The 21,030-nt window shown below is 37.9% G+C and overlaps 1 protein-coding gene across 4 annotated transcripts; it reads right to left on the bottom strand.

Annotated features, from left to right (window-relative positions):
* Positions 1–773: 773 nt before the first annotated feature.
* Positions 774–17,657, bottom strand: LOC104596838 (Tetratricopeptide repeat (TPR)-like superfamily protein). Of its 4 annotated transcripts, none has more exons than XM_010258155.3 (6): positions 14,374–17,657; positions 12,226–12,386; positions 12,026–12,132; positions 2,402–2,485; positions 1,252–2,261; positions 774–1,128 (listed from the first exon to the last, which is right to left on the bottom strand). In XM_010258155.3, exons 1-2 carry the CDS (start codon positions 17,575–17,577, stop codon positions 12,339–12,341), a joined length of 3,252 nt encoding a protein of 1,083 aa, XP_010256457.1. In that variant the 5' UTR covers positions 17,578–17,657; the 3' UTR covers positions 774–1,128; positions 1,252–2,261; positions 2,402–2,485; positions 12,026–12,132; positions 12,226–12,338. The 4 variants fall into 4 exon arrangements, with proteins under 4 accessions (XP_010256457.1, XP_019053240.1, XP_088744918.1 ...); XM_019197695.2 differs by having other exon boundaries at positions 774–1,109; XM_088888792.1 differs by lacking the exons at positions 774–1,128; positions 2,402–2,485 and having other exon boundaries at positions 2,130–2,261.
* Positions 17,658–21,030: the final 3,373 nt, after the last annotated feature.

Genomic DNA, 21,030 nt, shown 5'->3' with positions numbered 1-21,030 from the left:
TAGATGTTGTAACAAAGAAAATGAAATGGAGCATGCTTTGTTTGGTTGTGCTGTTGCTAGGTGTATCTGGTTCAAGAGTGAATTGGGTGCGACTTGTGAGGACCAGATTTTGAGGTGAAAGCATAAACTTTATTGGATTAGGGAGTTGAAGAATCTGTGAGACAAAGAAGCTGAAGAGGGAAAGACGTTTATAAAATCTAATCTGCATTAGTTCTTCAGTATATCTGGAATTAAAAGGTTTTGGACCCAGTCGGTTGGAGGATCAAGTAAATTTTTTGGCGGTTACAAAGGTGTAGTTACACCAACTTTGGTTTCGTAATAGAAGAATTTAAAGCAAGGTTCAACGTATGGATACCATATCTCCAAATGCATATCGATTTTCAGATAGACAATACATAAAATAATGGGAAGTAGGGAAATTTTTGAAGTTTGAACCTTTGGCAGAAGATGTGGAAACCACATTAAGCTCTCGTGTCCATGTTCTGTGTTGACTTGATATTCATATCCAGGCACCATAGCAAGCAATAGCTCCTTGTCAAATTAAGGGAGTCTAATATCATGAATATCTATAACCAAACAATACCAACTGATGGCGTCTCAATAGGTGTCTCTGGCTAGATGTAGCGTCTCAGTAGGTGTCTCTGGCTAGATGTAGCAGACTTGGATCAAACCCCGTTGCCCAGGGTTGGGGGGCTATGGGTTTGGTGGACGGGCCACCCCCAGTTGTATAGCCAAATGAAGGGAAAATAAAAAGGGCAACTAGATCATAAAAGAACTGCTTTGGCCAAGCATAAAGAAACCATAACTCTAACCAATTTTAACTTGACAAGAAGTTACAATGAATTTTCTTGTCAATCTTATAGCTGTAAAAGACGACATGATTTTTTTATCAGTATACAAAGAACGGGAATAGCAAACAACTGATGAAAATCCGACAGAAAGATTTTACAATCAGCAGTAATATTATTCCAGAAATCCTAAACATATTACTCAATATAATATGGATACAAGACCAAAAGCATCACACTTCTACGGATATTTGTGTTTGTACAAGGAGATTTGCTCTAAAACTGCAACCAATTATGAACAGTGTCTCCGCTATACAGCCTCTGCAACCAAATACTTTATCTGTTAATCAAGAAACCTTCAAATCATAAATTATGTCATTTGACAAAGCAGAAAACCAATTTGAAGAGTGATTAAAGCTCTTATAGAAAAAGGGATAAAGGGAATTGGGGGACAAATTCTCACCTCAACTTCTGGCACCTGCACCACAAGATTCAAAGATACGTGATTCATCATAACATCAAGCGTGGTCAAAGGGCCGTTGCTGATGAACCATCAACTCCAAATTCATTAAACCTTTCTCCGCTTCCTTTTGTGGGGCTAATTTCTGGATAAATGTGGGGTTTGTTAGTTCTCCTCTGGGAGCCTGTGTGCCATGGCTCGAAGTCCAACAGGTTCAAACATCAGAACCTGCTTTCATTCCCTAACCTATTAATTTGACAAATCTTTCATTGGTGAATTCTCACGTGTCTGTTAGATGAAACCATGTTTCTTCAGCTAGACACCTTTAGTGACTATCTTTTCAAACTGCTTTCATTAGATGACAAACAAACTGGTCTTCCATCAATTTCAGCAATGACCAGAGTTCAAATGTATCTCCATCAAATAAATTGCTATAGATGTTAAGCAAAAGGTTGATTTCCAATCACCAAAACACAACTCAAACTAGGCCCATTATCATGTCAAAGCTGCGATCAAGCAACTCCAACTATTGCAAATTTGAGAGCTCTATCAATATTGTGGCATTGAGCAAAATATGAAAATGATCAAGCCATCTCAGCTGATCTGCATGACCCAAGATCTTGCTATCATCCCTTTCAGAGCTCTAAATGGCAGTATCAACATAATAACCTACTTGGAAGCTGAACCATTAATCCCATTACTATTTGACACCATCCTATTGAATTGATTCATTCACCCTTCTGAAAGTCATTTGGATCACAGGTAGGTGCAGTGTTTCACGATCAAAGAAGAGCAAACAAAAATAGAATGAAACCCCACTGAGGAAAATCACTAAACAACTCCAGTATTGCCACTACTAAAACCAAAAAATAAACTCTACCATTGAAGGCCAGAACCCCACAATTACAATTCACTCTGATATTCCACTAAGTACACTGTTCCCCAGAGAAGGAAGCCCAAATGGAAACTTGAAACCCATTTCCAAAAACATTTGCAAACGAAAGAATGGTCACCTGAAGGAAAGAAAATTTAAAGAATGAGATGCCCACCTCAAACAAAATCCTTGGACACAAAAAACAGACCATGCCAATTAATTGATATCTTTATATAGATTCACCAAAATTTAATGAGAAGGCTAAGAATTTGAGCTCACCAAGTTTATTGAAAAAAAAAAAAAAAAAACAAGCCACATTAATAAAGCAATAAGGCTCCTTTCAAGTTGCTTCCTTAACAGAACCTGTAATACAAAATGAACAAAAAAATTAGAGATTCCAATTTTCTGAAGAATTAGAGATTCCAATTTTCTGAAGAATTAGAGTATGAGCAGATCTCTCCATTGAATGCTGAAAATGACATAATGATTTAAGCTAATACAGAGCATTTTAGTAGGCTTGTCAAAAATTTTGTTAGGCTAGCTTAACATAAAAGAATTTTAGCAATTCAAATATTTGGTTCCTACCAAAAGAATAACTTGTTTAATAGGTTCACTTTTCTGGGAAGATTAACTGAATGTGTTTAGTTATGTTGAGAGGAGCCACTTGAAATGCAATTCTGCCTCATACTAATAGAGGGTAGCTATGTTATTATAAATGTTAATGGAAGAGCCAGAACCAACAGTTCTGCCTCTCTTACCACTTCTCTCTTCTTTTTCCTTTTCTTCTTTCTCCTTTATTCCCTTCTTTCTCTCAAACCAATCACAAGTTGGTATCAGAGCTCTCTTCAGACCTGGGACTGCTCACTGCAAGTATGTCACACACTGCTGAAATTGTGACCACCAATTGCTGAGGCCCAGACTCTCAGCATGCTGTACAGTAGGCACAAGCTCCTATCAATAGAAACGCTAGTTCTGGTAGCATATGCTTTTAGACAGTTTTGGTGTTTGTAATTTGAAGTGCTAAGAAGTTTTGCTCCTCTGTGTTCCTGCAACATTGACTGGTGATTGGTAGCTGATTCTTTCTAATGGTGAGTGGTCAGGAATTGAAGAATACTATTGGATATTATTTGGGGTGGATAATGATAATCCAAAGATCCAGATTACAACTATGAAACTTGATGCCAGAGACTTGCTAGAGTGATCTCAGTTCACAACAACACATATAGAGGTTCTGGAAGAATACCTTAAGGAATGGAGAAGAAATCCCAATTTGATGATCTTAGATTCCCTAGATGGGAACAAGAAGGAACTTCATTAGGAAAATTAGGAAATAGTACAGATAATGAGTAGCCTCGGCTACCCCACTAGTATTTGAAATTTTCCAACCAACTTTTGACTTCTCAGCCTTACAACTGAACCCAAAAACAATGTCCCATGTCAGCCACTTGTTTCACTAGCTGGTCTACAAAACCATTTGCCACTCTTGGAATCCACTGAATTAATTACTGCATGTACTTGGATAGGCTTTTTAAACTTCTTGGTTTCATTTCTAAAGAACCAGGGAGTCTTTTCATTCTGATTTAGCCAGCTTCTAACCACTTTGGAGTCACTTTCCACAACTAGCTTCCTCACTACCAATTCCATAGCTTTTTGTATCCCAGAAACCACTGCCTTTAGCTCAGCTGTAATGGAATCTCCCAATCCAATAGGGCCCAAATACAACCCCACCACAATCCCCTTGTCATTTCTTATCACCCCTCCAATTCCAGACACTCCCGGGTTACCAAAGCTACTTTCATCAAAGTTTAATTTCAGGAAGACAGAATCAGGGGGGTCCCAATTCCTTAAACCTTCTTCTTTGCTGATGTAGAGGATGCTACTGACGTCCAATTCCTGATTATGCCATCCACAGTAAAATCTAAGAATATTCCCAAAGATTTTACCCACGAGATCACCTTTATCATAATCTCTTCTATTAGCATTTCCTTGCACCTTTCTTCTCTTCAAAAATTCTCAGATTTCTTTCCACCCATAACACCCGCAGCATTGCTGCCTGTGTGCATCTCCATAGTGTTCTGCCTCTTCTTTTTGGCCATCTGAAAGTGGAGGATTCAAACAACCTCTCCAAGCTTACTGGGGCGTCTCACCTGCATCCAAAGAGAGAAAAGAACCAATCCCAAATACAGCTAGCAACAGGACAGGAGACAAAAATATGAAAAGCAGTTTCACCACTTGACTCACACAAACAGCACCAACTAGGTGAAAGGCACTAGCCAGGCCTCTTCCACTGCATCAGATCACAGGTGTTGATTGCAGTATTGCACCATGGTAGACCTCCCAAATAAGGCAACACCAAACTTCTTGGACTGGGAAAGGTACCCCAGGTTGTACAGGAGAAGACAAGGTTTCAAAGAAAGAAGCACAACTGAAAGCTCTAGAGGGATGAGGAGTCCAGAGCCTAGTATCTTGTTTAGTAGTGTCAAAAAACACCCCTTCAAGCAGCTGAAGAGAAGACACCAAACCTAGCTCTGAATCCCACTCATTTCTGCAAAGAGCCAAATTCCAAGCAAAACCAAACTGGGAGGGAGAAGGGGTTATTAAATCAGCAACCAGTTTAACTTTAAGGGAGGAGAGGGAATAACTTGAGGGGAACAAGGTCTTTAAAGAAGAGTCACTGTGAGTATCGGAAAACAACTCATTTGATCTGATTTGGAGTTGCCACCCACCAATCATGTGAAATGGAGGTGATGGGACCTTCCAGAATTACATTAAAATTCATTTCCATTTAATAGTGACTCCAAACCCAAGGCACCGGATAAACCAATCTAGATAAGAGTTGTATGAGGGAAGGAGTTAGACACCCCTCTCCCATTTCTAACAGGTGGGGCCCACATGGGGTTTCCGAGGCAAACACAAGCATAATCTCAAATACACAATCAAAGCTACAGAATTCTTAATCGATACCAACAAACTTGTCTTCCTAATTATGGATGTTATTATATGCTTATTTATATTTTATTTATTTATTTTATCTACTATTACCAATTGTTTATTTATCCTTACGAATACCACCACTTTTTCATTTCATTTTTTTAATTTATTTTACTATTTATCATCATTATCTATTATTACATATTTTTATTTGTTTTTTTCCATTTATTTGACTTACTATTTATTAATTTTATTCTACTATTTATTTTCTTTTCATCATTCTCTCCTTCCCACCTTTGCATTTTTATCATTATCATATTAATTATTCTTATTATTTTATTGCATTTATTTATATATTTTTTTTATTATTTCCTCTCACATTCTTTTCTTTTCTTCTTTTTTTACAAGAGAAAAACAGCCACTTGATTTCCAAAGCCGAAATCTGACTCCTAGAAGGATCTAATATCTCAGCCCCTGTGACTAGGGAATGCTACACTATTATTCTTATTTTTTGTATTGTTATATTTCTAGGATTAGGATTGTAATATGTCACATTAGCTACTTTAAGTAATGTAATTGAGGAAAAAAGAGATTTTGGGTTTTATATGCTTGAAAATGTTTTATATGTTTGGTTTTATTTTTAAATTGTCATTTGAATATGCTTTACATGTTAAGTTTATGTATTTTAATTTTAGATAATAGGTTTTTTAAAATATAAGTTTATATTTTTGTTAATATTATGTTTTATAATTTTTTGATTTTTTGCATTTTATTGAATATTTTGTCATTTTATTGATTTTTTTTACATTTTTTTATTTTTTAGTTTTCTTTTTATTTTTGCACCTTGCGCCTTGTGCCTCGGGTGCAAATTGACTCTTGCGCCTTGCGCTTTTAAAACACTGAGAGAGAGAGAGAGAGCAAAAGAGAGAGAAGAGTGATCAAAGGGGAAAAATGGGAAGATCGATGGAGGATAGAGAATATGGTGATGTGGGTTTAAATAACGAGAGAGAGAGAGAGGGAGTGGAAGGAGAATGAGAAAAGAGAGTAGATCACCACATATGATTGTTACAGTGGCAGTCGAGAAAAACAATGGTAGCAAAACCAGGAAGAACATAAAGAAAATAATAGAGTTAAAGAAAGAGGTAGAGAGAGAGAGAGAGAATAAATGAGAGAAAAATGAGGGAGAGATCGGGGAAAGAGTTTCACCACCACTCCGCCACTACGTCGAGAGGAAGGGAATAATGAACAGTAGATATTTTTGAATTAGGTTTAATGCAAAACTTAGGTTGGGTTTTATAATAGGGTACAAGGGAAATTTCGTAATTTTAGGAAACTTTAGGAGCAATCCGATAATTTAGATAATTTTGGGGGTAGTTTTATCATTTGGGTTTAAGGTGTGAAATCGAGATATCCATTGAACGGTGAGGATTTTAGGTTAAAGACATGAAGGGTGGAGATGGATTTGAGGCCTTAAGGGTGCATGATGGGTTTGAGTATGCAAGCCAATGAGATTGGTCTAAATGGAATATTTTTATATTAGTGGGCAAACAAGGGTATTTTGACTGAAATTTGATAGGGTGGTTTTTAGGCATCATGGATCAACTAGAGGGGTCAAATCGCCCAACTGGGCCCAGATCAGGAAAATCTAGAGGGGTAGTGTTTCGATTAGGGGTGGATTTGAGCTGAGCAAAACCGAATAGTACGAGGTTCGAGCTCAACTCGCCAAGGTACTACAAGGCTCGAGCTCAAGCTTAGCTCAAGTCAACAACTCGTAAGCTCGAGCTTGGCTCAGCACAAACTCAATGAGAAAAAAATGTTTTATAAAAGTAAAAAATTATATGTAAAAATAATTTTTGTTTGATATTTAAAAAATAAAGAATTATAACATTTTTATTATATATATAATTTTATTTTATATATATATATATATATATATATATATATATATATATATTCGAGCTCGACTCGTTTATTAATCGAGTACAAGAATTTTCTGCCATGTTAGCACATTATGAATCATTAATTTCTCCGCTTTATAGAACATCAATTTTTTGCCATGTTAGCACATGAATTTTCTGCCATGTTTAGCTTTGGGAATTAGGTAGTTTTTCTCTTGTAAAAAAAAACAAGAAAAGAAGAGAATGAGAGAGGAAATAGTAAATAAAATATATAAATAAATAAATAATATGAGTAATAAATATGATAATAATAAAAATGCAAAGGTAGGAAAGAGAGAATGATGAAAATAAAATAAATAATAGAACAAAATTAATAAATAGTCTATCAAATAATTGGTTTAGTCAATGCCTTGAGTTTGGAGTCACTATTAAATGAAAATTGATTTTTAATGTAATTCCGGAGATCCCATCACCTCCATTTCACTTGTTTGATGGGTGGCAACTCCAAATCAGCCCAAGTGAGACATTTTTCAATGCTCACAATCATCCACCCACACATCTTCCCAAAAATTGATTTTATTACCTGAATTGAGATCAATCCTAACATGACTAAGAGCAGTGAAAGGAGTTTGTGAATCGCTTTCCATGGTGAGGCACTAGAAGCCCTACTAGATACTCCAACATCCCAACCATTCTTTGCGAACCCGTGTATGATAGTCACAATTTTTTTTAATCAGCAACACAATTGATTTCATTAATAAAAAACATGCATGAATACAACAAGAGGATGTGAAAAAAGAAAAAGCACAGCTATAGAAAGACTTGAAACACAACTGCAGCAGTCCTAGGTTAGTTTGAGATCTGTTCAAGAGAAGAAAAGAAGAAAGAAGAAGAGAAGTAGAAGGAATGAGCGAAAGAGAGAGCAGAATGAATTGGTTCTGCCACCCCCTTCATTAGCTTTTATAGTACTTGAGAAAAAGAAGATACAATGACAAAAATACCCTTGTTAAATGTGATAGAGAGAAAAAAAGTACAGCAGTCTATAACAAAACAAACAAGGATGGGGAGCATATTTCTACACCTAACAAACACAGAACCAACTAGGTATCCCTGTTTCCATCTCTACACTCCCCCACAAGTTGGGAATAGATATTGAGCATTCCCAACTTGCGTAAATCTGTTTCCATCCTGACTTTAGGGACTACCTTGGTGAAGAGATCAGCAAATTGTATATCAAAGGCAATATATGGCAAGCACACTTCTTGGGAGGCTACTCTCTCCCTAATAAAGTATCGATCCACCTCAATGTGCTTCGTCCTATCATGTTGTATTGGGTTATGGGCAATACTAATAGAAGCTTGATTGTCACAAGTAAAGATCTGAGCTAGAAGTGTAAAGTGGGGCACGGCCCATGGGCAGCTTGCCCTAAAGGTGGGTTGTGTCGTGCTGTCCCACGGGCCGCCACAGGCCGTGTCGTCCTCCTAGGTGGAAATTTTGGGGGTCAGCCCAGCACAGCCCATGGCCCAGGCCTAGGCGGGCCCGTGCCATGCCGTGCCGCGGGCCGGGCTGGCCCGTGGGCCAAGTCTTGGCCCAAGTCGGATCATGGACCGGGCCAAAGCTATTTTTGCTTATTTATTTAAAAAAAATTAAAATTTTAATTTTATATGAATTTTGATGTATACAATTGCTTATATATACAATAATTAAATAAATTAGTATAATAAAATTGAAAAAAAAATTATTTTATTAATATATTATTATATATAAATATATAAAATATATTATTATATATAAATATATAAAATATATAAATATTATGTATATATATATAAATAGTATATATGGGCCGTTTTGGGCCATGCCAGGCCAGGCCACAAGCTGGGTCGTGCCGGCACACGGGCCTCAGGCGACATGGCCCCCTTGATCGTGTTGTGTCGTGCCAGCCCGTGGACTTCAAACCCCAGGCCCAGCACGGCATGGACCATCGTGTTGGGCCGGGCCGCGGGCGGCCCGGACCGATTTACACCTCTAATCTCAGCCATAGAACTTCTACCACTTCATGAGCCATAGATTTGTATCCTACTTCAGCACTTGAACAAACTACTACATTTTGTTTCTTAGTTCGCCATGAAACCAGATTCAATGTACACCTCAAACTTCATATTACCATTATTCTTGAAGAGTATTACACGACCTAGACACTTCTTGAGATATGCTATGAACCACTCAACAGCCAACAAATGAGTGGTTCTTGGAAAGTGCATGTATTGACTAACAACACTGACAACATAAGAAATGTCAGGCCGAGTCAGACAGAAACTTCTATATCTTTGTCATCAAGAGGTTCGCCTTCTTCTGCACTTATCTAATGATGCAATTCAATAGGAGTATCCGCAGGTTCAACTCCCAATTCCATTGTTTCCTCCAAAAGGTCAAGGGCATATTTCCTTTAAGAAATGAAAATACCATGTTTAGATCTAGCCACCTCAACTCCCAAAAAATATCGAAGATGACCCAAATCTTTCACCTCAAACTCTTTGTGTAATTGCTTGAGAGAATTAATCTTGTCAACATCACTACTTGTTACCACAATATCATTTATATCTATATATACAGCAAAAGTATTAGAGAGGAACCACCCCTCTTGATAAAAAGTGTGTGGTCTGAGTGAACCTACATATACCCAAATTTCTCCAAGACAAATCTAAACCTATCAAACCATGCTCTTGGAGATTGCTTTAAACCATACAATGCCTTCTTGAGTTTGCAAACTTTCTTGCCTGCATCTGCATCATAAAAACTAGGGGGCAACTCCATATACACTTCCTCCCATAAATCACCATTGGGGAAAGTGTTCTTGACATCCATTTGAAACATGGGCCATGAAAAGTTTGCAACCGGAGAAAACAGAACACGGGTAGTATTCATTTTAGCAACTAGTGCAAAGGTCTCAAAGTAATCAATGCCATAGGTTTGTGTGTACACCCCTTTGCAACAAAGCAAGCTTTATATTTTTCAACTGATCCATCTACATTATGCTTCATAGTGAACACTCATTGTAGGAATCACTCCATACAGCAAGAGAGCTCTTAAGAAATCTTCATTCATTCATTAGCTTCAAAAGGAAGAGAATAAATCTATTTATAGAGTGACTTGTGTGGCCCGGAAGTGAACACCCATTGTAGGAATCACTCCATACAGCAAGAGAGCTCTTAAGAAATCTTCATTCATTCATTAACTTCAAAAGGAAGAGAATAAATCTATTTATAGAGCGACTTGTGTGGGCCGGAATACTGTTCACCATAATTACAAAAAGTGCCACTCTTTGTCTTATGCATCAAGAAACACAATAACTTTCTATCTACTAATGCAAATAAACTGAAAATTGAAAGGCAAGCACTACTAAGCTAGAAGAACAAGATGTTATAGCCCAGGCCCCACACATGACTAGTTAAAATGACGAAAATACCCATACTGTCCAAATATACAAAAAAATACAAAAAAAAATTAAGAAAATTCCATATTTGATTCTTCAGCTCCTGCATTACCTACTCTGGTACCAACTTGAAACACAGCTGCAGTTGTCCTAGGTTAGTTTGAGATCTGTTCAAGAGAAGAACAGAAGAAGAAAGAAGAAGAGAAGTAGAAGAAGAGAGGGAAAGAAGAAGGAATGAGAGAAAGAGAGAGTAGAATGAATTGGTTCTAACACCCCCTTCATTGGCTTTTATATTACTTCAGAAAATAAAGATACAATGACAAAAATACCCCTATCGACTGTGACAGAGAAAAAAAGTACAGCAGTCTGAAACAAAACAAATAAGGATGGGGAGCATATTTCTGCACCTAACAAACATATAGAACCAACAAGGTATCCCTGAAGAGATCTGTTTGATTGGGAGTTAGGTGAAGTAGTGGAGTTACTGAATCTGTTATAGAGACAGGAAATTGTCTGTAGCAAGGAAGATGAGTGGCTTTGGAAATGGAATAGTGACGGATGCTTCACAGTTAGATCTTTAGCCTCTAAGTTAAGCAGATCTGGTAGTTCAGATTTCCCCTGGCAGAAGGTTTGGAATCCTATCTCCCCACCAAAAGTGAATTTCCTGGTCTGGGCAATGAGTTTGGACAAGTGTCTGACAAGGTCAAACTTGGAGAGAAGGGGATTGCAGATTCAGGATCAGTCCTGTGGTCTCTGTGGTCTTGTACCTGAAACCACAGACCATCTAAGTCTCCACTGTACTGTTACCTCTAAGATATGGGATCATTTCTTCAAGGCTGCAGGGCTGAGTTGGGTAATACCAAAGTTGGTTAAGGAGTTTCCGTGCTGCTGGAATGTTCAAGGTCTGAAGAAGAAAGGAAAGATTGTGTGGAAAGCTGATCCTGCTGCTGTCCTTTGGTCCATCAGGGCTGAAAAAGAAACAATAGGATTTTCTGTAACAAAGTGAAGAATTCAGAGGGGCTTATTCACCTTGCTGTTTGCAAATTGATCTCTCGGGTCTCTGTGAATGCTGAGTTTAAGAATCTGAATGTTTCTGAATTGTTGAGAACACACTCCATCTGGAGTCTGTAATCTGTAAGCTGTTCAGTTCTCCCAGCCAAGCCTAGTGTGGCTTGGGAGCTGATGTAATATTTGCATGTTGTTTCTAATAAAGCTTTAGTTTACCTTTCAAAAAAAAACATATACAGCTGAAACAAATTGCCAGTATGTCATTTATTGCATTCTGTGAAAACCATTCACTTCCAACAGAACTTGAAAACATTTAACAACATTTGAACCAGAAACTTGTTAGTCTGGTCAGAACCAAAGGAAAAAAGAGAAGTTTAAAATCCAACAAAGCTTTCCCAAGTTCATCTTGCCCTCAGTTCTCTATCAACTAAATGTTTTAGTATCCAAATTAAACTCTCTCACTCCAATAAATGTTTAAATTAAACTCCTGCAAAAGAAGATGAAACAAGTACTGGGAGTGACAGACATCAGGCTACCCTGGACAGAATAGGAACTATCAACTTCATGGACCAAAAGTTGGATTCGAATTTCTAAAGCTTTTGCAATTGAACAAGCTAGAAAATAACTTACCTGAATGTGTGGCTTAAATAATTTGGGGAAGAAATGCAAAATCCACTTCCCTCTGAATTCTAGTCCTCCAATCAAGACACAGGAATGGGATACTGGTCCAGCAACTTCTGAACTTTGCATAAACCAATTGTTATCTTTTTTGGGGCATGTATTGCTACATTTATGTGTGTTTCTTTGTTGGGGTAAGAATCTAATTGTACCTTCACGTATGAAATGCTGCATCATCCATCAGGTATGAAGCTGGAACCAACGATACTTATTTGTCAAACACCTCATTAGATGCCCATGAATATGGAAACAACGAGAAGAGAAGTCAACTATCTCTACAAGCAGAATCTTCCCTAGAATGCCAACTGATTTCCTGATCCAAGTAAATATAGTTTAAAAAAAATGAGATTGATTCCCCAATGAAATTGATTCTTTAAGCACAAGAATCAAACTAAGAAATAACATTCTGCACAATAAATTAGACCAAGAAAGACACAAGTAAGGCTGTCAAAGGCCAGGTCAAGGTAGCCTTGGTCCCAACCTCATAAGAAAACACCCAGACCCTTTATGGTCTGTAAGCAATAGATGCAGAACCAACCATGTCATTAATTGGGCTTAGTGGATATGACCCTATAAGACCCAATTTTAACTTTTAACTAACAAGCTTTTAGTCTGGTAATTTGACTACAAATCTGCCAATTTTCTTGTATCTTATATGTCATCAATAAAATACAAATTTAGACATTTTATACGAAATTATTATAGATAAACCATAATAAAACATACATAAAATGTTTAAAGGTCTCATTTCATGTGATAACAGACATGCCTGTTTCATGTTGTATTAATAATGGACAGAAAAGATAAAAGATCTGTTTTATATAGTAATGGATATGTATATATATTTACATCAGTACAGGTCATAATTGGGTCAGAAAAGGGAAACCCAATTTCAAGCCTATTATGGTCAGAATTCAAAATACAGGCCCAGAGTTAACATTATTAATAATCAGGACTAAAATAAAGTCCAGACCCTATGTAACAAATATGACTGGATCAGTGTGGATCTGTTGAGCTTACCAAAACAACTGACAGTCCTAGACACCTTAAGGCACACTAATTGGTAAATCTCAAATTTTGGACATGCCGTGTGAAATTGATATAGATAAACCATGAGAATGATATACAAAATGTTGGGAGGTATCTTTATCATGTGCTAATATACATATATATACACAAGCAGAAAGGTGCATGAGTTGCATGAGGTATATAGTGAACACAAAAGATAAGAGGTCTGCTTTATATAGTAATAGATTTTCTGCATGCATTCTCCTGTAAATGGGGTATCTGCTTTAATAGTAATAGATATGCATGTGTATTTACATAATGAGTTCAGGTCTTAATTGGGTTGGAACAAGTAAATCCAACTCTCCTGTACACGGGGTATCTGCTTTAATAGTAATAGATATGTATGTATATTTACAAAATTACTTCAGGTCTTAATTGGGTTGGAACAAGTAAAGCCAATTCTGAGCCTTTTGTAATTGGAACTCAAAATGCAGACACAAAATTCACCTTATTAATAATTGGGGAAAAAACACAGACCAAGACCCTATGAAATAGGGTTGGATCATATCTGGTCTATTGGGTTGACAGACCATTGACAGCCCTACACACAAGGCATCCTACTTGGTGGTTGTTTTTTTTTTTATCAGTACCATAATTGGTAAAGTTCAATGCACAAAAAGCATCCATATTTGTTAGGGGTGTCCACAGTTCGGTTAACCGAACCATGGGTATATTTTGAAAACCGAACCAGTGGTACTGGTTTTTTCATTCCTCCAAACTGAAACTGAACCGATACCACTGGTTAACCAGTCCGCCAGTTTCGGTTCTTGACCGGTTCAGTTCTTCGGTTTTTTATATTTATAATATCTATTATATAAATACATGTATAATATTATATTATAAATAATAAATGATATATAATATATTATAAATATTTTAAAAATATATAATATATAATATACTTATAAATAGATTATTATAAATAAATTATAAGTATATATTTATATATATAATGAACATATATTTATATATAATATATAGAAAATATGTGACATATATTAAAAATATATATAAAATATACATATAAATATATATACCAGTTGGTTCGGTTAACCACCGGTTTTTTTGTAGGTTAACAAAAAACTGAACCGGTCCTTCGGTTTTTCAAAAAATCCAAACCGATCGGTTCGGTTAACTGCATTTTGCGGTTTGATTTGTAATATTTGTAATATTTGTAAAATACTGTGACAAATGCTACTAATAGTAAAATATTGTGCAGGTGAGAGACAGACCATGTGGCATATGCTATCCAAAAGTTGAAGAGCTTCATCCCATTTGTTAACCTTGATGAGACCTTTGATAAGGTAAAGAAAGACAGTTAACTCTGGAATGTAACCTCTCCTGGCCATGTCTCCATATAATTCGAAAGCTTTCTCAACCTTACATGCCATGGAGAGGCTCTCAATCAAAGTAGAATAAATATTTTTGTCAGCAGCAGATAAGACTGAAGATGTCAAAATCTCCCTATGCAACTCCAATGCCACATCCAGCCTTCCAGCCTTACAAAAACTATCAATCAGAATTCTGTAAGTTGGAATAATTGGCACATTATCATATTCCACAATCTCATCTAGGAGGTCAATGGAGATAAGAAAGTCTCTGCTGAAACCTTCAATGACTTTATGATATCCCAGCACATATCTTGGCCAATAAGTCTGTTTCATCTCCTCAAGAAGTTTGTGAGATTCATCCAGAAGGCCAGCTGCACAACAGTGGTTTATCAGCACCCTGTATGTGATAAAATTTGGAGCACAACCATTTATATTCATTTGTCTTAAGAGTTCAAGGCACATATCAATTTTACCAACTTTTCCCAAACCATCTATCATCGCAGTATAAGTAACAACATTTGGATGACAACCCTTCTCTTCCATCAACATCAAAAGCTTGTAAGCTTCATCAGTCTTTCCTACTTTACAGAGTCCATCAATCATCTCTGTGTAGGTAACCACATTTGGGGGACAATTATTTTCTAGCATCTTAGATAAGACTTTGAGAGCAAGATCAAGTCTTTTATCCTTAAACAACCTATCAATCAAAGAATTGTATGTATACACACTTGGATTATACCCATGTTCAGACATCTTTGTAAAAACTTCTTGAGCTTCATCTAGTTTCCCAACCTTGCAAAAGCCATCAATAAGAGCATCATATACAATTTGGTTTGGCTCACAACCCACCACTGACATTGCATCTAGTAATTCACTAGCCTCATGTACCTTGTGAGCTTTGCACAAACCATCTATCAAAGCTCCATAGGTAAAAACATTTGGCTCAGTGAGATTACTACCGTCACCTTTAAAATACATATCAACATCTTGGGTATTCGAATTTCCTCTTATTCTGGAATAAATCTGACAAGCCTTCTCAATATCTCCAACCTTACAGTGACCATCAATTAAAACTGTGTATGTAACAACATTTGGAGTGCAACCCTCTGATAGCATCCTCTCAAATAGCTCATTTGCATTGGATACCCTTTTTGCTTTAAGATAAGAATGTATAAGAGCAGTATAAGTTACCACGTTGGGAGCACAGCCAACACTTACCATTTCATCAAACCATTTTTGAGATTGTTCAATAAGACCAGCTTTACAGAAACTGTCAATTAAAATTGTGTAAGTAAAGACATCAGGGACAACCTTATTCTGTCTCATTTCTTGAAATAAAAGGAAGGCCTTCTCAAATTTGGATGCCTGGCAGAGAAAATCAATCACCTTTGAGTAAGTACTAGTGTCAGGTATGAAGCCCTTAGTCATCATTTCACGGATAACTGAAAATGCCTTATCAAATTTTCCAAACCCGCAAAGACACCGAGCAAAATGGCCAACATTTATCTTATTTAATACTATCCCTGCATCAAGCATTTCAGCATACACTTTTTCAGCTAGTTCCAACATCTCTGACATAGGTAGTTCCTCATTTCCACAAATACCACCAATTAAGATATTGTAAACCACATAACCTGGCTGGAAATGACAATCTACCATCTTCTTGAGCAACTTATACGCATAAGCATAATCTCCTGATCTGCAATAAGCATGAACAAGAGAATTAAATATCGAACGACTTGGATAACAAGCCTCTGTAATCATCATACTAAGAATTCTCTTACACCTACCCAGCTGTCCTTTTCTCAAACACCCAGTGAGCAAAGTTCTGTAAGTTATCACATTTGGAATACAAGAATTAGACCTCATTCGATGCAATAAGTCCATAGCTTCCTCAAAAAGGGAAGCTGCACATAACCCACTAATCATATTTGTGTAGATAATAGTATCAGGTACAAATTCTTCTTTTTCAATGATCCCAAGAGCTTCTCTCCACCTACCTGCTTTGCAGAGCTGATGAGCAAAGCAACCTAGGGTGAACAAATCCATATTAAAACCTAAGTCAGACATCTCCCTATAAAGTAGACAAGCACTATCTAATCGATCTGCCTTGAGCAGGACCTGGACTAGAGCATTATACGTAGACTTTGATGGTTTATAACCAAAATCCTTAAGTCTCCCGAGCTCCTCCAGTGCTGCATTCCAAAACCCATTTCTGCAGCACTTTCTGATCAAAACATTCAGCAAGTTCCCAAGGGTTTCTTTGTCATCATCTCTGATTTCTCGCAGAAAACGTTCTGGGACCCTACTATTCTTATCAAACCTGAATGTATCCAGCAGGGCATTGTAAACTGACATAGAATGACTATAGCCAATCTGGCGACCAGCCCAGATGAAAAACTTAACACCCAAGTCAGGACTATTTACAAGCCTCAACACCTCAATAACCAAAGAATTATTCAATTTTCCCCGGAATTGCCTAAGAAATCTATGGGTTTTGTCTCCTAGGTTATCCCCATTATTGTTGATCTCCCTTGATATCATTATGGCCTCATCAGAGAACTTACCCGAATCTAAACTCTTCCTCGATGCATCACACTCCAAAACTGTATCATGCAAAAAGGCAAAATCTTCCGTAGAAACTGATGTTTCTTCCCTAGGCTTCTCCGGAGCCAAATAAAGTCCATTGTCCGGAAGTGAGAAATTAGGATCAATCAGTCCATCAAGGTCATCTTGTGAAGAGCTACTGATGCCTCTACTACTGCTGTTAAGGAAATTTACGCGGGAATTATTAAATGAAGGGAGACAGGATACCATCAAAAACTTTGGCCGGAGACTAGTGTCGGATTTGAGAGAGGCAACAGTGGCGAGTGAGTGGGATAAAATAATCTTCGCCCCTCGCCAGCTCATGCTTCCTCTACTGCGAAAACGCCGAGGTGCTTGGCTTGCTGCACTTCCTAGGGTTTTCCTCGAGAAATAGAAATCTGCAAATGAACAGAAGGATTTGAAATTGAAGTTTGGCGGGGCTTGGGTGTATCGAAGAATGGGAGCGCCATTGGACGATGGGGAAGCGAAGACCTGTTTAGGGTTGGGGGGTTCATTCATTACATCGTCGTCTTCTATATTTCTTAGATTTCATATTTCCAAGATTTACCCTGGTTGAAATCGTCACCACATCTTGTTTTTATATTTCTTACACTTATTGAATACGCCCCTCACATGCCCTCATTGTAAACAAGCGTAGGTTCCTTTTGAATATGCTGTGTGTGTCCTTTGTTAATTAGACCAGCAGAAAATTTTTGCATTTTTTGGACACTTGGCAAAGATAAAGTACAGATGCTCTGGTTTTGGTTCAATGACAGTAAAACGACAGGCAATGCCAAAATAATTAAACGAATTTGGTTTGTTATAAAGAAACCCTTTATTGTTAGTTTCTTATATATATTGACTAATAAGGATATTTTTTATAGATCAAGTTTATAACATATTACCATTCTATGAATTGGAAAAGAAGAAAATATAATCCATTAAAACTTATGAACAATAGCACTAAACCATGGTAAATTCATGAATAGTGTACCAATACCATCCATCCTTTCTAAATGCAGCATCTAGGGTTCATTCTTGACATTGCAAATCTCTGATATAATAATCCAAAATCAGCATATCAAAAACATAATTCTAAAAATGAGGTCATTAGTAGAATTTATCTCAATCAACATGGTTGCCCCTTCTTGAAATCATTGCTCACATTGCTAAGCTCATAATGGATCCTTTTGGGAATTACTTTGTCCATAAGTTTTTTCAAGCTTGTGATGAGGATCAAAACATGCAAATACTCCATGTAATTACTAGAAAAACTACAGATCATGTTAGAATTTCTTGTGACATGCATGGATCAGTTCATCATTTTCTTGTCTTATTATATTTTTGGTTTTTTTCCAATATCTTTTAAAATGCACTGAGGTTTTCTCCAAAAACAAAATTTGGGTGATGTAGAAACTGATTAAAACCCTTAAGACTCTAGAACAAGTTCGTACCTCTAATTTTATCCATATATTATAATTCAATAAAGATTTATGATCTCTTGAATGATAATCTATCCCCATTTATCTATCTAGATTTCCATATAATTATTGAGATCATTGGTCACATTGTTACGCTTCTTGAAGTCTGTGATGAGGACTAGAAAATCCAGATACTCCATGCAAACACTAGAAAAACTAGAGACCTTGTTAGAATTTCTTGTGACATGCATGGGTCAGTTCATCTTTTCATGCCTTGTTATGTTTCTAGTTTGTTTTACCAATAAAGATTTATGGCTTGGTTTTAATTTTATTTGTATATTATAATTCAATAAAGATTTGTGATCCCTTGAATGATAGCCTATCCATGGTTCAAATATCTCATGCATCACACGGGCCATTCTACTAGTTTTTAGTAAAAGGAAGCGTTAAATAATTAAAGAACCAAAAATCTTCCCCATCGTTAATGTGCCATTACTGTTTGGGTTATGGTTAACCAGGCCTCAGGTGCCACGTGTCACCTACGTGGCCATCTTATCTCTTTGGCCATGTCGGCACCACGAAAGATGGATAAGCGCGACAAAAAAAAGAAACCCTATTCGAATAAGGAGGACAACTCCGCTGAGGATTAGGACTTATCCCGAAAACCTCGATGGACAACCTCATCCCAACAACCTTGGAAGTCTCCCCCTCAAGGTAAAGGACTTTTGACTCTTCAACCTTATATTGTTATTTAGCTTCTATGCAGACCAACATTCTCTCAACTGCTCGGCCCAACCTCCCACTGTTCTATACCAACTTGAGAGTTGGAGTACCTACCCGAGGAACAACTCATCAGGCCTCTAACTACTTTCTTGTTTTAGTTCTTGGTGTGCGACTTTGTCCTTCCACCTTGGCTTCGCTAGTTGGCAAGATTATCTGACTGTGATCTTGGTTCGGGACACCTCGGATCGGACAGCATTAGATTGGTGTCGTTTGTGGGAAATGCACAAAAAGCCATTCCTGATTCTCTTTCCGCGCAATCAAGAAACATGCCAAGAAACACATCCAACCGCTCAACAGGCCAATCCCCATCTCGAGGATCCCATTCTTACCATAGCCCTCCACCGCGCGAGTCTTAGCAGCAGCCTCAGCCGTAGACCATGGTCGACCCCGCACAGTTCCAAGTAATGCAATAGAAGGTCAACTAGATCCTCACGATGATGCAAACGCTGGGACAGACAACAGACAACACAACCTCCTCAGACCGTCCCCCTCCCATCCATATGCTTAAAATGGCCAATCCTCGCCCCTGAGGACCCCAAAAAGTATCGCTCGGACAGACATGGGGCACGGTCTAACCAAGAAATGCAACAGTCATCAAGAAAATCAGACTCCTCAGCCCAATCTCGTGCACATGATGACCGCAGCAAGACGCACCGCTCTACTCAAATTCTGGCGAAGGAAAGGCTTAGCCAAAGATCACAACAACAACCAGTCTCCATCACCAAATCCAACTCGACTAGAAACTGCCCCATGATGCCCAAGAAAGAAAGGACCATGCACACAGCCCCAGACAATAGGGATGTAGAGATCAGAGAACTCAAACAACACCTAACCGAATTGGAACGTAGCTAAGCCAATAGAAGTGCAGCTCCTCCAACGATCCAGCTCATGGAACCTAACAACCAGCCCACCAAAGAGCTAGTCTTCACCCAAGACATCGTGGACGAGTTTCCCCAGCCAACCGGATAGCTCTACAGTTCAAGAAGTATGGCGGATCTATAGACCCCAACAACCATGTCAAAGGCTTCAAGGCCTTAATGATGCTCCATGGTTCGTCTAAAGGATTAATGTGCAAAGCCTTTGTCGCTACCCTTAAGGGAGTCGCTCGGACATAGTACTCTTCCCTTCCCCTGTGCTCCATCCCCTGGAGAGTCAATTCTTGGTGCAATTCGCAGAAAGTCAGCGACATTGGAAGACTTTGTTTAGTCCTATCCATGTGTGGAAGAACAAGGGAGAGACCCTCAAAGAGTACTTGGTGAAGTTAAACACTGAGGCCTTGCAAGTCCATGCCCTGAACTAGTTGGTAGCAGTCACAATAGTCATGCATGGCCTACACCCCTCCACTTTTAGCTTCTCACTGTCAAAGAACCCTTCTCAGATTGTAGCCACACTGATGGTGCACGCCCAAAAAGTATATCAATGCCAAAGAAGCACAAGCGCAATTGAGGAACGAGGAAGAGCAACATAATAGGAAGAGAAGAGATCTAGACGAGCACAAGATAGAAAGGGTGGATCAAGATAGCAAGAGACTGGACCGTCGACCTAACCCAAGACTGAGGATTCCACCACTGACATATAGGAACTTCACACCTTTGAATGCACCACAGTAAGAGATTTTGATGCAAATCCGTGACTGTAACTATGTTAAGTGACCTGAGAAGATGAAATCCCAAAGCAACAAGAGAAGCAGAGATAAGTACTGCGACTTCCATCGAGACCACGACCACGAGATGAACAATTGTCACAATCTATGCCAGCACCTCAATGA

The sequence above is a fragment of the Nelumbo nucifera genome, chromosome 5 (genome assembly GCF_055504915.1).
Source record: "Nelumbo nucifera cultivar China Antique chromosome 5, China Antique-T2T, whole genome shotgun sequence".
Lineage (NCBI taxonomy): Eukaryota > Viridiplantae > Streptophyta > Magnoliopsida > Proteales > Nelumbonaceae > Nelumbo > Nelumbo nucifera.
This window is presented reverse-complemented; position numbering and strand designations above follow the sequence as displayed.

Excerpts from the sequence above, each read along its gene's own strand:
- LOC104596838 (XM_010258155.3), bottom strand. The coding sequence starts at position 17,577 with ATGAATGAACCCCCCAACCCTAAACAGGTCTTCGCTTCCCCATCGTCC. Across the intron at positions 12,387-14,373 it reads TGGATAGCATATGCCACATG|GAAATCAGTTGGCATTCTAG; the intron begins GTCTGTCTCTCA and ends TACTTGGATCAG.